Source organism: Emys orbicularis, chromosome 21 (assembly GCF_028017835.1).
Source record: "Emys orbicularis isolate rEmyOrb1 chromosome 21, rEmyOrb1.hap1, whole genome shotgun sequence".
NCBI lineage: Eukaryota > Metazoa > Chordata > Testudines > Emydidae > Emys > Emys orbicularis.
In genome coordinates this window covers 2,681,307-2,702,769 of record NC_088703.1, presented here as the reverse complement: position 1 = coordinate 2,702,769, position 21,463 = coordinate 2,681,307, and the positions used below count along the sequence as shown (strand labels likewise).

Sequence of the window (21,463 nt, the reverse complement as noted above, 5' to 3'; positions counted from 1 at the left end):
GTGCAGGCTGAGCTGTGTCAGCGGGAGGTAGGGTACCAGACCGGAGAGGCCTGATTTTCCCAGCCCTCTGCTCCTGGGATGGTCACTCACCAGGGCCAAGTGAGGATGAAACACTTCCCAGTCCGATTGGTGACACTGGGCACCGGTGATGGAGAATCAGGCCTGAGGGATGGGCACTGGAAGTCTGGCAGGATACCGCAGAGCCAGGGGATGTTGGAGATGGTCTGGGTGCTCTCGGTACACCCCAGTTGTGTTTCAGCTTGGCATGCCAGGGCTCTGGGCTTATGGCAAAGGGGGCACATGCCCCCCGCCCCTCCCAGAAGGAGGCATGTGTAGCTGATCTTCTCAGAAGGGGGCGTGGGGCAGAGGACTTTTTGCCGCAGGGGTTCTGTACCATGCCCGTGCCAGCGACCCCTGCCGAATCCCCCATACCCCCAGCACAGCCTGAGACGAGAAAGTGTTGGGTGGGAATGTCACTGATTTGCTGCCCTTTTCAGTGCCCGGGCAAGGGTTTGGGTAGTTAGTACAACTGCAGCCGCCGGGTCAGATTCACGGGCGCGTCAGCCACAAGTGATTCAGCGCTCGCAGCCTGGCCCCAGGCCTGAGCGTGAACCTGGCAAGCCAGGGGAGCCCACAGGCGCCTTCCCCTCCCCTCCGCCCCCTCCCAGCTTCAAGGAGCTTCTTCTAGCCGTCAGCCTCTTGACTGTGCCCCCGGGAGCAGGGGAAGGGGATGGGAGCGTGGGCCCATCCCTGGGGATTGCCGCAGATCCGCCTGAGCAAGCGGGGGGGAGCGGGCGAGGAGGGGGGGCGTTTTCCAGGAGCCTGACGCATGCTGTCCGTTATGAGGGCCGCACATGGACCAGCGGGGAGCTCAGCCCATCCGTGAGCAGAGTGGCTGGGAGGGATTGGCTGCACCCCAGGGAGCGCTCGCTCAGAAGGGAGGGTCTGGGAGAGCCGCGCCGCAGCTGTGAGGGACTCACACAGGCGGGCAGGGAGGAGAGGCAGCTGTCACCCGATCTCCTCTCCCTTGTGTTCCTGCTTGAATTGCGGGTTGGCTTTAAACCTGGGGCGGTTTAGAGAGCTGGCTAGAGTCAGGTACTATGAAAGCACCTCAGCCCAGACCCACAGCCCCCTGCTGTTTCCATCCTCAGCTGCCATCCCCCAGCCCCGGGCTCCCCCCCATGCCACCTGCAGCTCCTGCTCCCCTCCAGCCAAGAAGAAAAGCGGAGGGAGCAGCTGTCCCCCCCAGCCATTCCCAAGTGGGCCAGGTTGGTGAGGACAATGGAAATACCCACAGCGGGAGGTCATGTCCCGCTGCCTCATTTTGCTGAATGATCCCTGTGACTCCAGTCCAGCGTCTCTCCATCCAGACAGCAGCAGGGCTGACCACTTCCTGCAGCTTGCGCAGGTTTAAAACCCAACGCCTCCCACAGAGCCTTTAACCTCTAAAGCACCCGCCTAGATCCAGTCTGGGTCCTAGTGAGCGACTGGGCCGGGGGCTATCTCAATGCATTTCTTAGCAGGACCGTGTCTGCTTTACAATCCCCACCCTCAAAGCCGACACTAGACTCAGCAGAGAGGCCAAGGCTGGACTGGATCATGGATACACGACTCCCCCTCAAGCTTTTAGGCCACGTGTGGCAGGGGTCTACTGGATAAGACACTAGGCTGGGAGTCAGGACATTCCTGCCTCAGCCGCTGACGCAGCCCCGGAATACTGGATATTCTGGTGCTTCTGGGAATGGCCTGGGCCCGCCCACACCTGTGTGACCCTGTCCACCCAGGCATGATCTCAAGCAGCGCAGGTGATACCGGACAAAGCCACCCCCGGTTTTGTCTCAGGACTGAACACAGGACAAGCCATAGACAAATAGGGCTGCCCAGCTTACCACCGGAGAAATGGCCAGCCTACTGCTGAAAGACCTTTCGTCTAGTGGAGAAAGGCAGAACGGAAGTCCAAGCCGGACAAATTCAATTGAGAAATACAGCACCGATTTGATTTAACAGTGTGGGTAATCAAGCATGGGGAACCAACTCCCAACGGAAGGTAGGTAGTGGGGTCTCTGTCTCTTGATGGCTTCAGATCAACACTGGTTTCGTTTCTGGACGAGACGCTTTAACCAGCCAACCATCGAGGTGTGGGGCTCGATATAGCGATAACTAGGTGAAATTCTCTGGCCTGTGGGATTCAGGAGGTCAGACTCAATGACGTAAGATCTAATGACCTTCTGACCTAAAAATCTATGACCCTGAGCCAATCACTTTCCCTCTCCGTGCCCCCAACCCTCTCTCAGTCTTGTCCGTTTAGACTGGAAGCTCGCTGGCGCAGGGACTGTCTCTTAGACCAGGTCTACTTTTCCCGGTATGATAAAGTTGGCTCGGGGTGTGATTTGTTTTTAAGGACAATTTTATATCAGCAAAAGCCCCAGTATGGACAAAGTTATACTGAAACAATGTCCTTTTACTGGGATAGCTAATTTTGTTTCAATGAACTGGTATAAACCAAACTGGCAAAAGCACACTGCTGTTTGTAGTTGCTGTATCTGCTCTAGGATGGTTTGAGGGTACCACCAAATCTTTTTTAGTGTGGGCTAGACATAAATCACCCCCCCTCCCCCAGCGGACTTTGTGCCAGCAAAGTCTCCAATGGAGTCACAACTGTGCTGGCAGATGAGAGCGTCTGTTGGCTTAGCTGATGTTGTTTAGGGAGCTGGCATTGCTAAGCTAGCAGAACTCCTTCTGTCAGCACATGGCGTATCTACACTATGCCAGCATAGGCTCTGTAGTGTAGACGTGGCCTAAAAACTGTCTGTCCAGCACTCACCACAATAGGTGCCACAACTAACACTGCTAGCTGGCAGACGGAGGTGTAAGAAGCCTGCTTTGCTGCCCCACATGCTGTCTCTATCCTGAGGATAAATATGGGACTCAGGGGGTCATTATCTCAGCACTTAAAAGCATCAAGGAGAATTTAACATTTAAAGGACCTTGCTTGGTTTAATCCTTCTTTTGATCATCCCTGCAATACATTTCCTCCTTATCTGCAGCAGGCAAGCAGCTTGTCGCCTCTCAGCAAGAACCCTTCCCAACCCCATAACTGCCTACAAATGGCTTTTATTGTTCCCGCATCAGCATAATTGCTCGTGTCTTACCCCTCTGTAGAAACCTCGCCATCTCTGAAGCACTGTAGGCAGGATGAGTCAGCCGGGGATGAGCTGTTTTAAATATGTCCCTTTCTGATGGGGAAAAAATGCTTCCCACAAGAAAAGGAAGCTTTTTTTTTTTAACCTTCTTAATTGGGTAAAGATGTTCTCTTGGCATATTAAAGAAACCACCAGCTGCAGAGATATAATAATGTGGGGTTTGTGGAAAGCAGAGGAGAATAGGCAGGAACTGTACAGGGACCTTGCTCTCCAACTAGAAGTTATTTTGAAAAAGTGATGACTGGCTTACAGGATCGGAAAATTAATCTGTCTTTAAACCTAACCTTCCCACCCAGCAGGACCTTGGCATTACACTAATAATATTCCCTGCCTGAAAAAGCTACATTAAAAGAATGATGAAATTTACAAATCAGTGAATGCCAAAGGTTGCCCGTATCCCCTTAACTCTGCCCTGGCCCCTTTGAGACAGTGTTCTGCTGCTGTCTGGAAAATGGTGCCCCAAGCTGCCATTTCTTTGTTTTACAAATTCCATAGCAAAAACTACATTAAAATAATGTTAAAGTTGCAAAGTCAAGCTCTTGAAAGGAAATGCCAAAGAGAAGGTTGCCTGTAAAACTCTGTCCCCCATCTACGTGGATTGTGTGTTTAGGGCAGGTCAAAACTTTTCTGCTGAAAATATTTTTTGGTGGAAAATTGGGTTTTTGATTAAATGATTTTTTTCAGGAACAGTGTCTGCTTCCCTTGGAAAATGTCAGTTATTTGTAAAAAAACAAAACAAAAACAAATGCCCCCAAACCAGAAAGTTTTTCAGCCAACCCAGGAAATATTTCAACTCGGAAATACTGCTGCAGTGCTTCATGGGTTTTGTAGCTTGGGTGCCTCATGTCATCTGGACTCCCCAGTCAGATGACATCTCCCATGGTGCACCAGGGCCTGGGACTCCCATCATGCAGAGAGGGGCCTGCGGTGCAGGCCCCAAAGAGTTTACAATTTAAGCGCAAGACGTCAGATGGAGACATCCCCTTCTCATTGTCCAGCATGTGCACTGAATGAGGCAGGGGGCTTGAGAAAAAAAATAGTATGTGCTGATGCAATTACAGATGGTCTCAGTGTACAGGTGCAAATGGGCAGAGTTCAGGTTACATGGGGAACCATGAAACAGCTGAGCTTCACGGGGATGAGCTGATGAGAGGTGAAACGACGCCACAGTGTCAGAACCTCACCAGGCTGCATGCTGGGCCTTGAGGAGACCCCTGGGCTGAAGGCCATGGGCCCCTGGGGCTTGAGGCAACCCCCCAGCTCGGGCTCCCTGAGGCGACCCTCGCCCCTGCCTGGAGCCCATGGCCCTGGAGTCTCACAAGGCTCCACCCTGGGTGAGCCCCTCCCCCTCAAGCCAGACCCCGCCCAGGTGAGCCCCTCCCCCTCAATCTCCCCTCCTGGCTAAACCCCTCCTCCTTCTGACTGAGCCCCTCCCTCTCAAGTCAGACCCCCCAGGTGAGCCCCTCCCCCTCAATCCCCCCTCCTGGCTAAGCCCCTCCTCCTTCTGACTGAGCCCCTCCCTCTCAAGTCAGACCCCCCAGGTGAGCCCCTCCCCCTCAATCCCCCCTCCTGGCTAAGCCCCTCCTCCTTCTGACTGAGTCCCTCCCCCTGAAGCCGGACCCCCCAGGTGAGCCCCTCCCCCTCAATCCCCCCTCCTGGCTAAGCCCCTCCTCCTTCTGACTGAGCCCCTCCCTCTCAAGTCAGACCCCCCAGGTGAGCCCCTCCTCCTCAATCCCCCCTCCTGGCTAAGCCCCTCCTCCTTCTGACTGAGTCCCTCCCTCTCAAGCCAGACCCTCCAGGTGAGCCCCTCCCCCTCAATCCCCCCCTCCTGGCTGAGCCCCTCCCCCTAACTCCTCCCACCAAAGAGGGCCCCGCCCAGGCCTCGAGCGAAACGGTCTCTGCTCCTGGTCAGCCCGCCCCAAGCCAGCAGGAGACACCAATGAAACGCAGGGGTCGACGCTGACCTGCAATCAGAGCCCAGAAGAAGACAGGTTGGCGCAGGAGGGCGCGCCGAGGAGTTGACAGGCAGGCAATTGAGCCAATGAGCGTGGTCAGGGCACGGATTCTCTGGTGAGCGAATAGCTAATAGGATTAACAGGCAGGAATACAAGCCAATTTTAGTGAAAAATTTATTGAGTGACGTTCAGACTAACCAATACAGTGTCGGAAGCGACAGAAGAGCTATGCGATCAGGCCAATCAACGCCCAGAGTTCATTGACTGACGTGCAGACTAACCAATGGAGTGTCGGAAACGGCAAAACCGTTGAGAGGATAAACCAATCAGGATCAAGGGTGTTTTGAGTGACGTGCTGACTAACCAATGGAGTGTCGGAAGCGGCCGAAGGGAGCCAATGGCTTTCGGTAGAAGAAGGCGGAGTCTGTGAAAGGCAGTGAAGATGGGTGGGAAGCCGTTTAGACAGACAGCGAGATTAGCCAATCAGCTCGGTGGGCGGGAGGCTGGACACGACTTGCAGCCAATGGAGCGTGGCGAGGGCTATGATAGGCAGGAGAGCGGCCGAAACAGCGCGGCGGGCAGGGGATGGCTGAGCCAATGGCGACGGAGGGCGGGGTGGCAGTTGTCGAGGCGAAAGGACTGGCCAATGAGCGTCGAGGGGGTTCTGAGTGGCGTGGGGCCTGCCCAATAGGGGCGTGTCCAGGCACAGGCTCAGATTCAGGCGCCATGTCGCGGCGGCGGTGGCGGGGTCCGCAGAGCGCGGAGGGCAGCGGCCGGGGTGGGGAGATGGTGAAGATGGCGGCCGCCGGGGGCGGCGGCTCGGGCCGGTATTACGGCGGCGGCGGCGGGGGCGGCGAGGGCGGCCGGGCCCCGAAGCGCCAGAAGACGGAGAACGCGGAGCAGCAGCAGCATGGCCCGGGGGGCGGCGGCCCCGGCGGCGGCGGGGGCCCTGGAGCGGCCGGAGGGGTGAGGGCAGCGAGGGGGGGGGGGGTCAGGGAGCGTGGGGGGGGCTTCAGGGCGGGGCCGGCGGTGGGTCTGAGGAGGCGTGGGGGGAGGGGTCTGGGGGGCTGAGAGTAGGGAGGGGCCTGGGCACGATGTGGGGGGAGGGGAGCAGCGAGGGGAGGGGCTTTGAGGGGGAGTGAAGGTGGGGGGAGGGGCTATGAGGGTCTGGGGACCATGGGGGTGGGGGGGCTGAGAGTGGGGAGGGGCCTGGGCACTATGGGGGGATGGGAGGGAGCCGCGAGGGGAGGGAAGGTGGGAGGGGCTATGAGGGTCTGGGGACCATGGGGGTGGGGGGGCTGAGAGTGGGGAGGGGCCTTGGGGGGATGGGGGGAGCCGGGAGGGGAGGGAAGGTGGGGGGAGGGGTTATGAGGGTCTGGGGATCATGGGGGTGGGGGGCTGAGAGTGGGGAGGGGCCTTGGGGGGGAGCTGGGAGGGGAGTGAAGGTGGGGGGAGGGGCTATGAGGGTCTGGGGACCATGGGGGTGGGGGGGCTGAGAGTGGGGAGGGGCCTGGGCACTATGGGGGGATGGGAGGGAGCCGCGAGGGGAGTGAAGGTGGGAGGGGCTATGAGGGTCTGGGGACCATGGGGGTGGGGGGGCTGAGAGTGGGGAGGGGCCTTGGGGGGATGGGGGGAGCCGGGAGGGGAGGGAAGGTGGGGGGAGGGGTTATGAGGGTCTGGGGATCATGGGGGTGGGGGGCTGAGAGTGGGGAGGGGCCTTGGGGGGGAGCTGGGAGGGGAGGGAAGGTGGGGGGAGGGGCTATGAGGGTCTGGGGACCATGGGGGTGGGGGGCTGAGGGGCCTGATGGGAATGGGACCCCAGTGGGTGCAGGGGGAGGGGGCCTGTGTAGGGAGGCAGTCGGGCAGGGAAGGGGCAGAGAGCTGGAGGAGAGGGGGATTAGTATGTGGGGGGGGGGTAAGGGTGGAGAGGAGCTGGGCCCAGTGGGGTGTGGGCAGGGAGATGGTAGGTGTGCAGATGGGGGACAGTGGGGTATGGGGAGAGGCCAGGGCCAAGAGGGGGACTTTGTCTATCCCCACCCCCCCATCCATTGCTCCCTTGGGTTTGCAGGGTATCTGGGCAGCTTGGTACCTGCTGTGCCCAGAGGAGAAAGATCAGACCCACCCATAGTACAAGGCCTGCAGGGGAAGCTTGTGGGGATCTTGGTGTCTGGCAGCACACAGGGGCCGAGTCCAGACTCCCTCCCACCCCGCCCATATACACTCTGCCGGTCTTTGTGTGGCGGTACATAGAGGGGAATAAAAGATCGTTCGCCCAATGCATTGGGGGCTCAAAGCCTGGCATCATCTCTAGGGTGAAGGCATGATGCTTCCCTGCCATGTAGGGATTCATGGGGCTGTCCCTCAGCATTCTGGGAGAATCTTTACTGACTCTAAAGCAGGGCCTCAAGTGGAGCTGGGAGAAGAAGAGTGTCTCAGTCTATAGGCCTCCAGCAATCTGGTCTCTGCAGGGTTAGCATCCCTGAATCCTCAAGGTCTCTCTCTTGGCAGGCAAAAAGGGTGTGTGTTTCAATCATGTTAGCTTAATGTTCTTGAAAACCCCTCTTTGTGCGTAAGGTGCAGACTAATGCAGGTACTTACATATTAAAGCTATAAAATGTGAGCTTGAGTCAGAGAGAGAGAGAGTGTAAAACATCTTTTAAAATACTTATTTGCCTTTAGGAAAACTATGACGATCCCCACAAAACTCCAGCTTCTCCAGTTGTCCACATCAGGGGGCTGATTGATGGTGTTGTGGAAGCTGATCTTGTGGAGGCCCTGCAGGAGTTTGGGCCCATCAGGTAAGGAAAACGTGTATTCATCAAGCAGGGAATTTGGATCAATGTATGATTCAGTACTAATTTCAGCTTTCACATTTCTTCTTGCATTAATTTTAGCTAGACACTGAAAACAACAGTTGTTAGTACAGTTAAATGTTAATTAGCCTGCTCTCCATTTGCTGTATGTTTGAAAACTAACTTAGGTTCTCTCTTCCCTAGTTATGTGGTGGTGATGCCTAAGAAGAGACAGGCCCTGGTGGAGTTTGAGGATATTCTCGGTGCCTGCAATGCTGTGAACTATGCAGCAGACAACCAGATCTACATAGCAGGGCACCCCGCATTTGTCAACTATTCCACCAGTCAGAAAATATCCCGCCCTGGAGACACAGATGATTCAAGAGGAGTCAACAATGTGCTGCTCTTTACTATCCTAAACCCCATCTATTCGATTACAACGGTGCGTGGTGGTTCTAATTCCAGGTTCCCTTAGTGTGATAGACCTCTCTAACCCTGGAGCAATCTGAGTCCATCCCTGCAGAATGCATCATAGCCCAAGTACTTGATTGCATATACCAATGCAAGAGGAAGTTTGAGACATGTCGGAGAATTAATGTACCTCTATTTGTGATCTTGCTTTAAGTATCTGAATTAGTTTGTGCAAGCCCGCCTAACTGGGTGAAATGGGATATTCTAAGGCAAATGTAAGGGAATAATGATTACACTGAATCAAAATGAGAGAGTATATTTGCAGTTTTGGATGAAGAAAAATTACTAGCTAGCCATGTAGAATATCGATGCTATAAAAACCTCAATCCTCAGTTGCAGTGGTCTTGCTTTCCCAGTGCTTTTGAATGCAGACTGTCAATTGTATCCACATCTTGTGATGAGGCTGCAGGCAAGGTCTGCTGCAGACTGCTTTCTATGTGATGTCATTTCTTAAATTCTTCTTAAAGCGTTTCCTATATTATCTCGTCTCCTTCACTTCCACAGGACGTGCTGTATACCATTTGCAATCCATGTGGTCCTGTGCAAAGGATTGTTATTTTCAGGAAGAATGGGGTCCAGGCCATGGTGGAATATCCTTTTTCACATGCTCTTCAATGTTTGCCCCTATTTTATCCCACTATAGTTGTTCCTAACTTAAAGTGTTGGGTTCAGACTGAACTGTTGAAGTGTGCAGATTATAGCAGATTAGAAACCCTCTCGCTCCAGTGCTTTCTTGTCAGAATGCTTATACTCCAAGTGAGAAGTGATTTTGAATGTGGGCACAGGGGACTTGCATTTTGCACGTCCTTAACAAAAGATGCTTAATTTAGAAATAATATGAAAATTCACTACTCTTATTGTGGGTATGGCTTAGTGACTGCACCAGGCAGCTGAGAGCAAGAAAGTTCTGTACTCACTTCTACTATTGACTATTTACTTTGGACAAGAGTACTTTGATCCCTCTGCCTTAAATCTCCAGCTACAAAAGGGATATTATGATTATACTCACGGGGGTTGTATGGTTTGTAAAATGTTATGCAAGCACAAAATATTATATGGAGCCCTTTTAACAGCAGAAGAAAGAACAGGAAGCAGACATTAGCAGCCTGCATACCTGAGGATCTCCTCATGACTGGATCAATTATCCTGCTCCTAAAGAATTGCTACTCATGTCTGTACTAAATATACTAAGTATTCTAAAGATTTCCTTAATGTACTAAACGTTTGACTCTGTGCAGAGTGCGCAGAGAGCCAAGGCATCTCTGAATGGTGCTGATATTTACTCTGGGTGTTGCACTCTAAAGATTGAATATGCCAAGGTAAGTGTAACTGAAAACATGGACAGGTACTTGATGAGTTGCGCCTGTCAGTATGTTGGATTGAATGCAGAGCGTCTGTACAAAATTATATATCAGAGTTGTGGAAAAGCTAGCTAAACTCTCTCAAACTCACGCTTTTTCCACAATTTTGTCTTCCTTATCAGAAATACAGATCTGTACCTCTGTGGATATAAAAATAAACAGGGAGACAACGTTAGAGCAGGAAACGGGGCTCCTTTCTCCTTACATCCTTGGGAGGAAGAGTTTTCTTCTAGTGGTTAGAACAAAGGAATGGGAGCCAGGACTTGTGGGTTCTGTACGTGGTTCCACCACTAACTTCCTGTGTGAGCTTCAGCAAGTAACTTCTCTCTTTTTGAAAATGGGAATAAGTGGTTTGAGCATTGGCCTGTGAAACCCAGGGTTGTGAGCTCAATCTTTGAGGGGGCCATTTAGGGATCTGGGGCACAAAAATTGGTTCCGCTAGTGAAGGCAGCGGACTGGACTTGATGACCTTTCAAGGTCCCTTCCAGTTCTATGAGAGAGGTATATCTCCATATATTATTATTATTACTAACTTTTAAGGAAGCTGTGAGGCTTATTTAGTGTGAAGATTGCATTGAGATCCTTGAGTGAAAGGAGCAGTAGCATGGCTATCTCCTATAGGTTTTTTTAATTGTTCTGTCCTGCCTAGAACTCTGACCGTGCGAAATTGAGTAATGGTAGGGGTTGTTGTTTTTGCAGCCCACACGTTTGAATGTGTTCAAGAACGACCAGGACACCTGGGATTACACAAACCCCAATCTCAGTGGACAAGGTAACCTTGATGGACTGCTTTGTAACTATACACAAACTTTGTCAGTCAGTTGACTCGCGCACTTCATATCTGACTCATGTTATGTAATGCCATTGGCCTGCCTCCTAACTTCAGTTAGAACTGTACCTAAATTCAAACATGATGTAGGCCAATGCAAAATAGAGTGCTTGTTCAGTTTATCTTAAAATCAAACGCTTGTCACTGGGGCGTCTCACGGGTGGCTTACACTATGTATTTGCTGCCTGACTTCCATCAGTTAAATGTTAGGAATTAAGGAACCCTATGCATAAGTGGTTTTAAGGAGTTTCTGGGCATGGGCAGTCTTCAGGGGCAAGCGAGGGCTTAGTGCCACAGCTTTCTTACATGGAAGATTTACAGCTTGTCCCCTGATGCAGCTACGGGCTGTTTGTGCCTGCCTTTCAAAACTGAGCTGTTACAATTGCTAGTCTTTTCATTATGCTAGAAAGTAACAAGAAAATTCTCCTTGAGCTGTTGGATAGTTATCACACAGCTGAAGGATAGTGGAATGTGGGGCTGGGTTATAATTCACAGGCGCGTGGGTGAACATTTTACACAAATGTAACTTGAACATGGAGGGAAATGCAAAAATCTGTAAAAGACTGTCTGCTCCCATCTTTGGAAGCATTGAGGAACAGATCCCTTTCCTTTCCAAACTGAGTGCTGCAAATTAGTTAAACAGAATCTGTGTGATGCTGAACAGTGATGTGTATTATTCAAATTGCAGCCATAGATCTCTACTTCAGACTGTTACAATTACGGTCAAAGCTTATCTGGAAACCCCTTGCTTGGGTTTTTGAAACTTATGCATACTCTGTGGAGGAGGATGAAATAAACAGCTGGTGTTGAGTTACTGTTTGAGCAGCTCTCGCATCAATTGAAGTGGTTGCATCTCTTATGTTTCCCTGTATTTTTTTTTTTAAATGGTACAATCTGCTTGGCAGTATTGTCTTGCTTCGTGTTTTAAAACCAGGGTGTGGAGCTATTTGTGGTCCCAGCTGATAAGAGTTTAGAGGGTCCCTTGAGAATTGGGTGTGCTCCCTTCAGAGAGATTGCTTTTGTCCCCTCTAAGGAATCTTGGAAAGGCTACTTAGGACTCCTGCCAGCCCCTGCCATGCTGCATTATTGCCTCCAAAGGCAGGTTTTCCTCCTCATTTCATGATGAGAGGTGCAGCCTCCCAGGGCCCCTGCGCAGTGTGGCCCGAGGTGCTGAGTAAGTGCCTGGCAGGCTGGAGTCATTCCCACGTGGTGGACACCCCTGTTTTTAAAAGAAGAAAACTTATTAATATACTGAAGCAAGCAATGGCATTACATGACTTAACAAAAACATAAACAAATTTCTCCTCCAAGGTACATAACTAGAAGATGTGCAGAGCTGCAGGGGCTAGTTGCAGGGCTGTGCATTTATTTAGATGCATCTTGGTTTTCCTGACATGAGGCTGGGAAATGAGGGTGGTGTATTATCCTGGCCTTTCCCAGCTCTGAGCAGTTATTACATATAACCCTGGGGGACCGTACTACAGTGGACGTCCCGAATTGGCTGTGGCCTGCCTCTGCACATTCCTCACACCACACAGTGTAGAAACCTCACTAGCTCTTCCTGGAGAAAACATGCATCATCCTTACGTACCAGAAACAGCAGCAGATTGAGCTCATTACATCAAGAACACAACACCGTGGTCCAAGAAACATCTACAAGCACAGAGAGAGAGAGAGAGAAAGAGGCGCACCATGCCACAGCAGACATTATTCTTACTAATCAAAGCAAACAAAACTCTGAATCCAAGAATGTACACAGAACTAGGAAACACAGAACAGAGGGTTCTCAAAACAAGTCCACCAGCGCATTTCGGAGAATGGAATAGATCTCAGTGGCCATCCAAGACATAGGATGCTCTCCATATCAACATGGTTTGGTTTGGGAGGGCAGTTCTTTTTGGTTATACTGCTTTCCTGCAGTCCTCAGCTGCCAACATATCAGCGCCAAGTGGAGACAAAAAAAACAAAAACAAACCAAAGGCACACAGATCCCTAAGAGGCTGTAGCTGGGGTGTGCAGTCTGGTGCACGCGTGCATAACGGGGGCATTTGACCCAAGGCACATTCCATTACAGAGGAGACATGCACACTGGAGAACTACACAGAGCCAGAAGCACCATTTTGTTACAGCACCACACAAATTCAGGAGATGCAACATGGAAGGAACACTCTCATTTATACACCTTTATGTCCTCTTTCTTGATATCTTCTGAGGACAAAACATCTGTGAGACCATTTTAAAGATTTTACTTTTTAAAAAAAAAAATTTTGTAGCAGTTTTGTGCCTTTGACTTGTATTTATGACTCTGAAACCATGTGATGCAGGGTCGCAGTGTATGTTTGATGGGACGCCATCTTTCAGAACTGTGCTAACTCACTGTTGAAGCGTCCAATGGTAAGAGAAATACAGAATTTGTATGTGACAATGGACATTGTACTGTGTACTCCTGCTGTAAGTAGCCCTTTTCAATCTTTGTAATGACTGATTGTTGGAATAAACCTGTATGAAACTCAGTTGTGTTTTAAAAAACCAAAGAAACTGTATGGTTACGTGAATGTTACGCATTGTACATGATGGCTCATTTTAACTTATTACTACTGTTGCTTTGCTACCATGCTTGTATAAGTCTCTCACTTACTCCCTCTTCCTCTGTTTGGGTGGGGAGATATTTTGCCATATTTTTTTTCCCCATTGCTATAAAGAATTAGCAGTGTCCTGGAGGCAAGTGTACTTCAGTATTGTTTCAATCACGAAATCAACTGGGACACTCTTCCTTTTGTTTCTTTCCCCGGTCAGTCATGGCTACCTTGTAATCAGCTTTGAAACGCGCCCAGCTCTCTAGTCAGGTGAAGCTGGGAAGTCCTGTCTTTGTTCTAAGCATTGTACTCAGACACCGATTGCGTTACAAGATGCTGTAACTTGTCTGTGTAGGTTCAGAAATAGGAGTTGTAATCTTGACTGTGTGACAGCAGTTCTAACAAATGAAACTGCAAGTGTGTGTCCTACGAACTAACCTCTTGTTAAAATAGGCCAGTCTGGCCCATTAGCCTAGGACAGCATCATGTTGTAGTTCCGTGGCTGGATCTCAGCAGAGACAGCGCTTCCCCAGCCAAAGGGGCATGTGGTCTGTGCTTGGAGCAGGGTTGGAAAACTCTGGAGGGAGCTGGAGCCAACTGTCCTTGGCCTTTGAGGAGAGTCAGTTCTCATAATACTAGGACTTGGGTGAAATGGAGACCCTGTGGGAGAGGGGAGTTTAATCTCCCCCTGCCAGACAAACCTTAAAGTGTTGGAGGCAGTTGTTGGCTAGAAAATGATTAAGACCTCCTGGGCAGCTGGGGTTACTATGTGATTTAAAAGAAGCTAGGACTTAAATGACTTTGGTAGCATACAGGTAAACCCCAGGAATACAACCTATTGAAGCATTGTTCCTCTCTGGTTAAATTTTTAACCCATCCTTCTTTCTCTAGGGGATCCTGGCGGTAACCCTAACAAGCGTCAGAGACAGCCCCCTCTCCTTGGGGACCACCCTGCAGAATACGGTATGGATCTGGTGTGCAAGGTGTCTTTGGTAGGAGGGTTTTGCTCTAATGTTTATGGCTTTCACGTGTTGCCTCTACTCCCGGTGTCTCCACAGGAGGACCTCATGGTGGATACCACAGTCATTATCACGATGAGGGTTACGGCCCTCCTCCACCTCACTATGAAGGGAGAAGGATGGGCCCTCCTGTTGGTGGCCACCGCAGGGGCCCAAGCCGCTACGGCCCTCAGTATGGACATCCTCCTCCCCCTCCTCCGCCCCCGGAGTACGGCCCTCATGCTGACAGCCCTGTGCTGATGGTGTACGGCTTAGACCAGTCCAAGATGAACTGTGATAGGGTCTTCAACGTCTTCTGCCTCTATGGGAATGTAGAAAAGGTGAGGGGGGCAAATGAATGGCTTGTTCTCCTGGCCCTGTGTAGACTGATATCTTTGATCCTTGACACAGTCTGGCAGAGAGTTCTGGTTCCGGTGCTCGGGCTTGTGATTTTTGTTTCTAGGTAGCCGTACTTGCTTCCCACCAAGTCTGTTGGGCTTGGCTTTGAAATTGGTGGTGTGCAATTTGGCTGTGGAGCCAAATTCCTTTATAGTGTCCTATGATCTCTGCTTGAGCAAATAGGGCTCAAATAAGCCAGAAGAGTAAATCTGGTGTGCTGGGGCTGTGTGATAGCTCCTTGTTTGCAAACAGTCTCTAGCAGGCTAACTGAACATACCCTCTGCCTCTGGAGACACAAGGTGGACTGGAAGAGTTTGTGTCTTCAAAGTGGTGGGGGTTAAGGGATGGATGGAGCAATCCAGTAAACTCAAATGAAGTGAAATAAGAAGCAGAGCTTGAAGGCTGGCTCTGAAATGGATCCGTCTGAAGCGGTTTAGTTCAAATGTGTAAAACCCAGGTTGTTTGCAGTGTTGTAGCTGTATTGGTCCCAGGATATTACAGAGACAAAGTGGGTGACGTAATATCTTTTATTGGACCAACTTCTGTTGGTGAAAGAGACAAGTTTTTGAGGTTACACAGACCTGAAGAACTGTATAAGCTTGAAAGCTTGTCTTTCAGCAACAGAAGTTGGTCCAATTAAAGATATTGCCTCACCCACCTTTTCTCTCAAACCCACGTGATCTTCCTAAAGTTCCCCTCTAATGAATGTAAATGTCCTGTGCTCACATCAAGGGTGTGTTGTAACTTAGGTGAAGTTCATGAAGAGCAAGCCAGGTGCAGCTATGGTGGAGATGGCAGATGGCTACGCTGTGGATCGAGCAATCACCCACCTCAACAACAACTTCATGTTTGGACAGAAGCTGAATGTGTGGTGGGTCTCTTTCCAGATGCTTTGTGGTCTTGAGATCTCACGGTGGGGAGCTTGATCCCCAGCAGAAAGCTATGCATATAGTGACAAGCTGTGCATTTCTCTGGTTGTAGTGTATCCAAGCAGCAAGCCATCATGCCTGGTCAGTCGTACGGGCTTGAGGATGGCTCGTGCAGCTACAAGGACTTCAGTGGCTCTCGAAATAACAGGTTTTCGACCCCAGAGCAGGCAGCCAAGAACAGGATCCAACATCCTAGCAATGTGCTTCACTTCTTCAATGCTCCTCTGGAGGTGACAGAAGACAACTTTTATGAGGTAAACTTGATCAGACTGTACAGTTTCCCTCAGCTCTTCACTCTCTGATTAACATTCTTCCCTCTTCATGGTACAGTCTCAGATTTGAGTCTCGTACCTTGCTTTTGCATACAGCTCCTAGCTTGGTGTGGGACTCCATCCTGATGGACTCCTCTGGGTTCTTTTGGAAAGGATACATTCAGTAATAATGAGCTTGGAATGTAGCTATTGTTCATGTGTGGCTAGAACATGAGATGGGACCCAGTTTTCCTGGGTAACCCTTTTCCACTGAATCATTGACTTGCTCAAGGTCACTTCCCATCTCTTGTCTTGTTCCCCCTCTGCCAAACAACAAGAATTTTGACCTCAAATGGTGATCAAGGCTTAATATGATGAACTACTTTGAGAGCTTGAGGGGATTGTCACTCAATGAGCACATGTACGCACCAAGCAGAAGCCTTCCGTGTTCTGTCTCCTACTCAGTCGGTTTTGCTCTGTGTAAGCGGTGGTCTGTTTCATAAGGCACAGCATGTGGGGTTACGCTGTAAATTGCGAACGTTTCCAGTGACCCGTAGCGTGTGTGTGGCTTTAAAAAAAGCAAAGATAAAATTCCCATACAATAGCTGTTTTTGATCAGACTTAGTTTCTGATTTGGTGCCCAGACTATTCAATGGTACCTTTCTGAACTGGAAAAACTCTTGCAACTTTTTAACTGGAGCATTCTGATATAGGCACTGTAATGAGCAACCAAAGTGTCTACTTAGTTGGAGTACATGGAAGGGTGTTAATTATTTGTATTACGATAGCACTGAGGAGCCCGCTCATGGATCTGGATCCCATTGTGCTAGGCGAGGGATAAATTTGTAATCTATTGGCCTGATGAAGTTTGGCTTATAGATGATTGAGCTGTATTTACGCTTTGATTCTCAAAGCTGTTGTGTTACGATCTCTGAATACTTGTCTGTCTTCCCACTAGATCTGTGATGAGCTGGGAGCGAAGAGGCCAGCTTCTGTCAAAGTGTTCTCAGGGAAAAGTAAGTAAGCCTTTAAACATGGTGAAACTTCCCTTAGGGACCAGGAAAAAATGGTTGCTTAGTCAGAGGTGGGCTTCTAACTAAAAGGGCAACAAAATTGTCCTGGGAAACCTTGGGGATGCTTGTGGGTGGCTGTTTGACAGTCAGGTCTGGAATGCAGATTTGAGTGTAGTCTTACTCCTCCTGCCGGTAAGGTTGGGTCACAGATGATAAATTGCGTGGTACTGCTGTGTTTGAGTGCCACACCCAGCTTTAGTCATTAGACTTGCAGTCTTGAACTGCAGTTTAGAGCCTTGGCCACCAATCCTTTTATTTAGCAAGCTGTCCGCACATAAAGGGAGAGGAGAATGAACATGCATTAGCAGAAGCCACTTGGGTTGAATTATTCTGCTGAGCAAGCATGGCTCCCCATGATTTCCCCTTGTCACACTGCCTTTCCATCAGAGGACTGGCTTAGGGGATGGGAAGACGAATGAGTATCTGTGAACAGAACCTGACCATATAAAAACGGGGAGGGTAAGGAAATGGCTCGAGTGGAACCAATCCCATTAAACCGCTAGATTCAACCCAACAGAACCTTACTGGGTTTGGGGGGTGTGTGGCTGGGTGGCGATGGTGGCCTGTGATAGACAGGAGGTCAAACTAGATGGTGTCCCTAGCCTCTGTTTGCCAGAAGCTGGGAATGGGCGACAGGGGATGGATCGCTTGATGATTCCCTGTTCTGTTCATTCCCTCTGGGGCACCTGGCATTAGCTACTGTCGGCAGACAGGATACTGGGCTAGATGGACCTTTGGTCTGACCCAGTGTGGCCGTTCTCATGTTCTTAGATGATCTGGTGGTCCCTTCTGGCCTTAAACTGACAATTAACGCCTCCCTCCTTAGGAGCAAATTCAATAATCTGCGTTTAAGGGAGGTGCTACTGCTCCCTCAGGGCTGCTGTTACATTGCATGAGGCATCCTCTGCAGTGTTCCTAGTCCAGGTGTCCGAGGCCGATCAGAAGGGGGGCAGAGCTCTTGTCTAGCGATGTGGATCATTAGAATGTGCTGTTGTCCTACCTTGTCCTGCTTGTATAGTGATGTACGCACACTTGTAACCTCCAGTGTTCCGTCCAGGTGAAAGAAGCTCCTCTGGTTTGTTGGAATGGGATTCAAAAAGCGATGCGCTAGAGACCCTGTCATTCCTGAACCATTACCAGATGAAAAATCCAAGTAAGCTGTGCTGTGCCTGCACTCAAGCTTTGGGGGGGCTCTTGTCTTAATCTGTCAGTCCGGGTTCAGGAAGAGGGGACCGTGATGTAGCATATGCTTTCCTGTTCTCTTTGACAGCCATCTGTAATTCTGTCAGCAGCCAGACTTGGTTAAGCTACAGTTACGATTGCTGATGCTTATCGCAACTTCCCATACAAACAACTGTAAGCATCGCCGGAGAGTTTTAACAGGATGTGGTCAGAAGCCTGGTCCGTTAAAGGCTGTGATTCGTTGTCATCTGAAATTGCCATAGCTTCTGTCAGAGGGAGTTGCTATACTAATATGATGGAGCGTTCCCATCTTCCCCACTTCATGCCTCTGTTTGAACTGAAATTTGGCATGCTGCACTCAACAGATAGTGTGGGTGGGAGGGTGCATGGTCCTGCTGCCTAGGAGGGAGCTGGGACTCTGGGGGGGTTTATTCTCTGCTCTGTCACTGACTTGCTCAGTGACCGTGAACAACCCTGCTTAATCTATCCACCCATCTGCAAAAAGGAGATAATACTTCTAACCTCCCTGACGGAGGAATGGGACTTAATGCACATAAAGAGCTTTTAGATCTTTTATACTAAAAGGTGCTAGACATGAAAAAGTAAATCTCTGGGGCAAAAAATAAACCTTTATCCTGTTTTGTTCTCATCTTAGATGGGCCGTACCCGTACACGCTGAAACTCTGCTTCTCAACTGCTCAGCATGCCTCGTAAGTGCTGCCCAGGTTGGGCCAGGAGCAGGGGATTCCTTCTGTTCTTTCTGCTGCCTTTGAAAAAGTTCTTGTATTCCTTTTTTTAATGCTCCAGTTTAGTAGAGGCTACCCATAGCGAAGACATGTCAGCTGGGAGAGGTGAAGCGGTCTGTCTCCCAGATACCTTCAATTTTTAAAATTATTGTACACGTGATTTGTTTTTCCGTTCATATTTTGTGCTGCCTGTGTTACTGGCACATTTCAATAAAACCGTTTGGAAAATAAATATTACTTGTGTTTGATCCTAAATATCAGAGTGGCATCAAGAGTATGTTCCCTTAGGCTCTTGAGGTTAGCAAACTGAGAATGGTCTGTGGCTTTCCCATTCATCGTACGGAACAAAAAGCAAGTCGTAACTGAGAGCTTCAATTTGTGACATCACTCACCAGTGTAGGTTTGACATGAAAGACTTGGTTAGTTTGAAACTAGCCCAAACCTTCTCCTAAGATAAGGTGTTAATATCCAGAGAACCACTTGCATGTTCTTGATGTTCCTCACTTTCTGTTTTTTCAATTTTTGAAGTGCTATTACTGAGAACTGTACTGCTAAATAAAGCTTGTTTTCAAAGAGAATTCACCATGCGTGGGATATGGAGATTTGTTTGCCATTAGATGGAAACCTTATGCCATAACTATGCATGGTGCTTTAGGTGGAAACCTTACCTGTTAATGTGTATAACACCATTAGTACGCTGCATGCTTTAGATAAGACAGTGTCCCTTTCTGAGCCTGTATGATTGAGTAACACAGACTACAAACTGCAGCCACATACTTGCCAATTAAAAGAAAACTGGAATCTGTCTTCTAAAAAAAGAATTCCTGAGTCAGATTTAGAATGAATAATGAATGCTTTGAAATGTAATTCATTGATGAGGTTGGGATGATGATTTTTCAGAATGTTACAGACAACGACTTAAACAGATCTGGTGTTAAAGTAACAGTATCTTTCATCATGAAGTGTTCTACAACTATGCAGCTCCAGGGAAATGCAGCAGTCTTTGGGGTGTGGGTGATTAGCCCTCCCCTACCATCGGGCAGTCTGACACGGGGAAATCTTTGAAAAGTATTCAGTGGGATTTCTGATGTCTATGCCACTGATGAGGCTTCTCAGGTTTTCTCTGAAAGCCCTGCATGTGTGACTGAGTCAATCCAGAAACTCTGGTGTACATCAGTAGTTCTGGAAAACACGGTGTACAGAAAGCTGACTGGGAGTTGGTGCTGTTTCCTTGTTTCTGTTCTTTCAATTATATTAAGCAACAGCTAAAAACACACTAACTTCTTAATGCTACTTCTCCATGTAAGCAATTCCTGGAGCTACTGTAGCAACGCCATGCGACAGTGAATGGGAGGAGGCCTGCACAGCCATGAGAATGGCCGTATTCAGACCAATGGTCCATCTAGCCCACTATCCTGTCTTCAAGAATGGCCAGTGCCAGATGCTTCAGAAGAAATGAACAGAGGGCAATTATCAAGTGATCCATCCCCAGTTGCCAGTCCCAGCTTCTGGCAGTCAGAGGTTTAGGGACACCCAAAGCATGGGATTATGTCCTAAATTCCCTGTAAACTACGTGCCCACACAGCAACCTATTTAGCACCGTGCAGGAACTCAGGGAACCTGGCTTGGGGAGGGGCGCCCCTCCGCTGGCCCCAACCTAGCCCGCTCCACAAGTTGCTGCGGTGGCCCAGCCAGAGCCCTCACACCCCTGCACCCCAACCTCTGCCCCAGCCCTGAGCCCCCTTCCACACTCCAAATCCCTCCGCCCCACCCTCAACATATGAATTTTATGTGCTCCAATATGAAGGTCATGTGTCACATCACCTCCATATTGGTGCACATCATAAAATTCATTCCGCACATGGGTAGGAAAAATTAGAGGGAACACTGGTTGTGTCCCTGAACATCTTGGCTAACAGCCATTGATGGACCTATCCTCCATGAACCTATCTGATCCTTCTTTTTAACCCATTTATCCTTTTGGCCTTCACAGTATCACCTGGCAACAGGTTCTACAGATTGTGTGGAAAAAATACTTGAAGCTGCTGCCAATTTTTATTAGATGAGTCCTGGTTCTTGTATTATGTGAAGGGATAAATAATTCATTTTCATGACACCATTCATGATTTTATAGACTTCTAACATATATCCCCCCTCAGTCTGTCTTTTTAATCTCTCCTCATATGGAAGTTGATTCATTCCCCCTTCATCGTTTTTTGTTACCCTTCTCTGTACTTTTTTCTAATTCTATCATCTTTTTTGGAGATGGGGTGATTAGAACTGCATGTAATATTCAAGGTGTGGGATTTATACAGTAGTAATATATTTTCTTATTTTCTATCCCTTTCCTAATTGTTCATAACACTGTGAGCTTTTTTTTGACCGACGCTGCATATTGAGCGGATGTTTTCAGAGAACTATCCAACAATGATTCTAAGAGCTTTCTTGAGTGGGAACAGGTAGTTTAGATCCCATCATTGTGTATATGTAGTTGGGATTATGTTTTCCAATGTGCATTATTGGCATTTTAGAATAGAACCATGAATTGAGATGGTCTATCAGGTGCTATAAAGCTTCAACTATGCAAGAAAATTCTGCCTCATTAAATGCTTTTTTTTTAAAAAGTCGCACCTTTAACTTTAAATGTCTGCTGGGGACATGTATTTTGGTTTAATTTAACCCAATTCGGAACAGGTTT

General features: G+C 49.1%; 1 protein-coding gene across 1 annotated transcript; it reads left to right on the top strand.

Moving 5' to 3' along the window:
* The first annotated feature begins 7,859 nt into the window (after nt 1-7,859).
* HNRNPL (heterogeneous nuclear ribonucleoprotein L) lies at nt 7,860-18,993 on the top strand. The gene is made up of 12 exons (XM_065420702.1): nt 7,860-7,956; nt 8,155-8,392; nt 8,926-9,011; nt 9,644-9,740; nt 10,482-10,554; nt 14,079-14,150; nt 14,246-14,526; nt 15,334-15,455; nt 15,566-15,767; nt 16,723-16,780; nt 17,895-17,990; nt 18,675-18,993. The coding sequence occupies exons 2-12, from the start codon at nt 8,168-8,170 to the stop codon at nt 18,731-18,733; spliced, it is 1,371 nt and encodes a 456-aa protein (XP_065276774.1). The 5' UTR covers nt 7,860-7,956; nt 8,155-8,167; the 3' UTR covers nt 18,734-18,993.
* Nucleotides 18,994-21,463: the final 2,470 nt, after the last annotated feature.

What these genes read in the sequence shown, in the direction of transcription:
- HNRNPL (XM_065420702.1), top strand. Translation starts at nt 8,168, where the DNA reads ATGCCTAAGAAGAGACAGGCCCTGGTGGAGTTTGAGGATATTCTCGGT. An exon ending in GGACAGAAGCTGAATGTGTG is followed by an intron (nt 15,456 to 15,565) that starts GTGGGTCTCTTT and finishes CTCTGGTTGTAG; the next exon opens with TGTATCCAAGCAGCAAGCCA. An exon ending in CAGAAGACAACTTTTATGAG is followed by an intron (nt 15,768 to 16,722) that starts GTAAACTTGATC and finishes TCTTCCCACTAG; the next exon opens with ATCTGTGATGAGCTGGGAGC.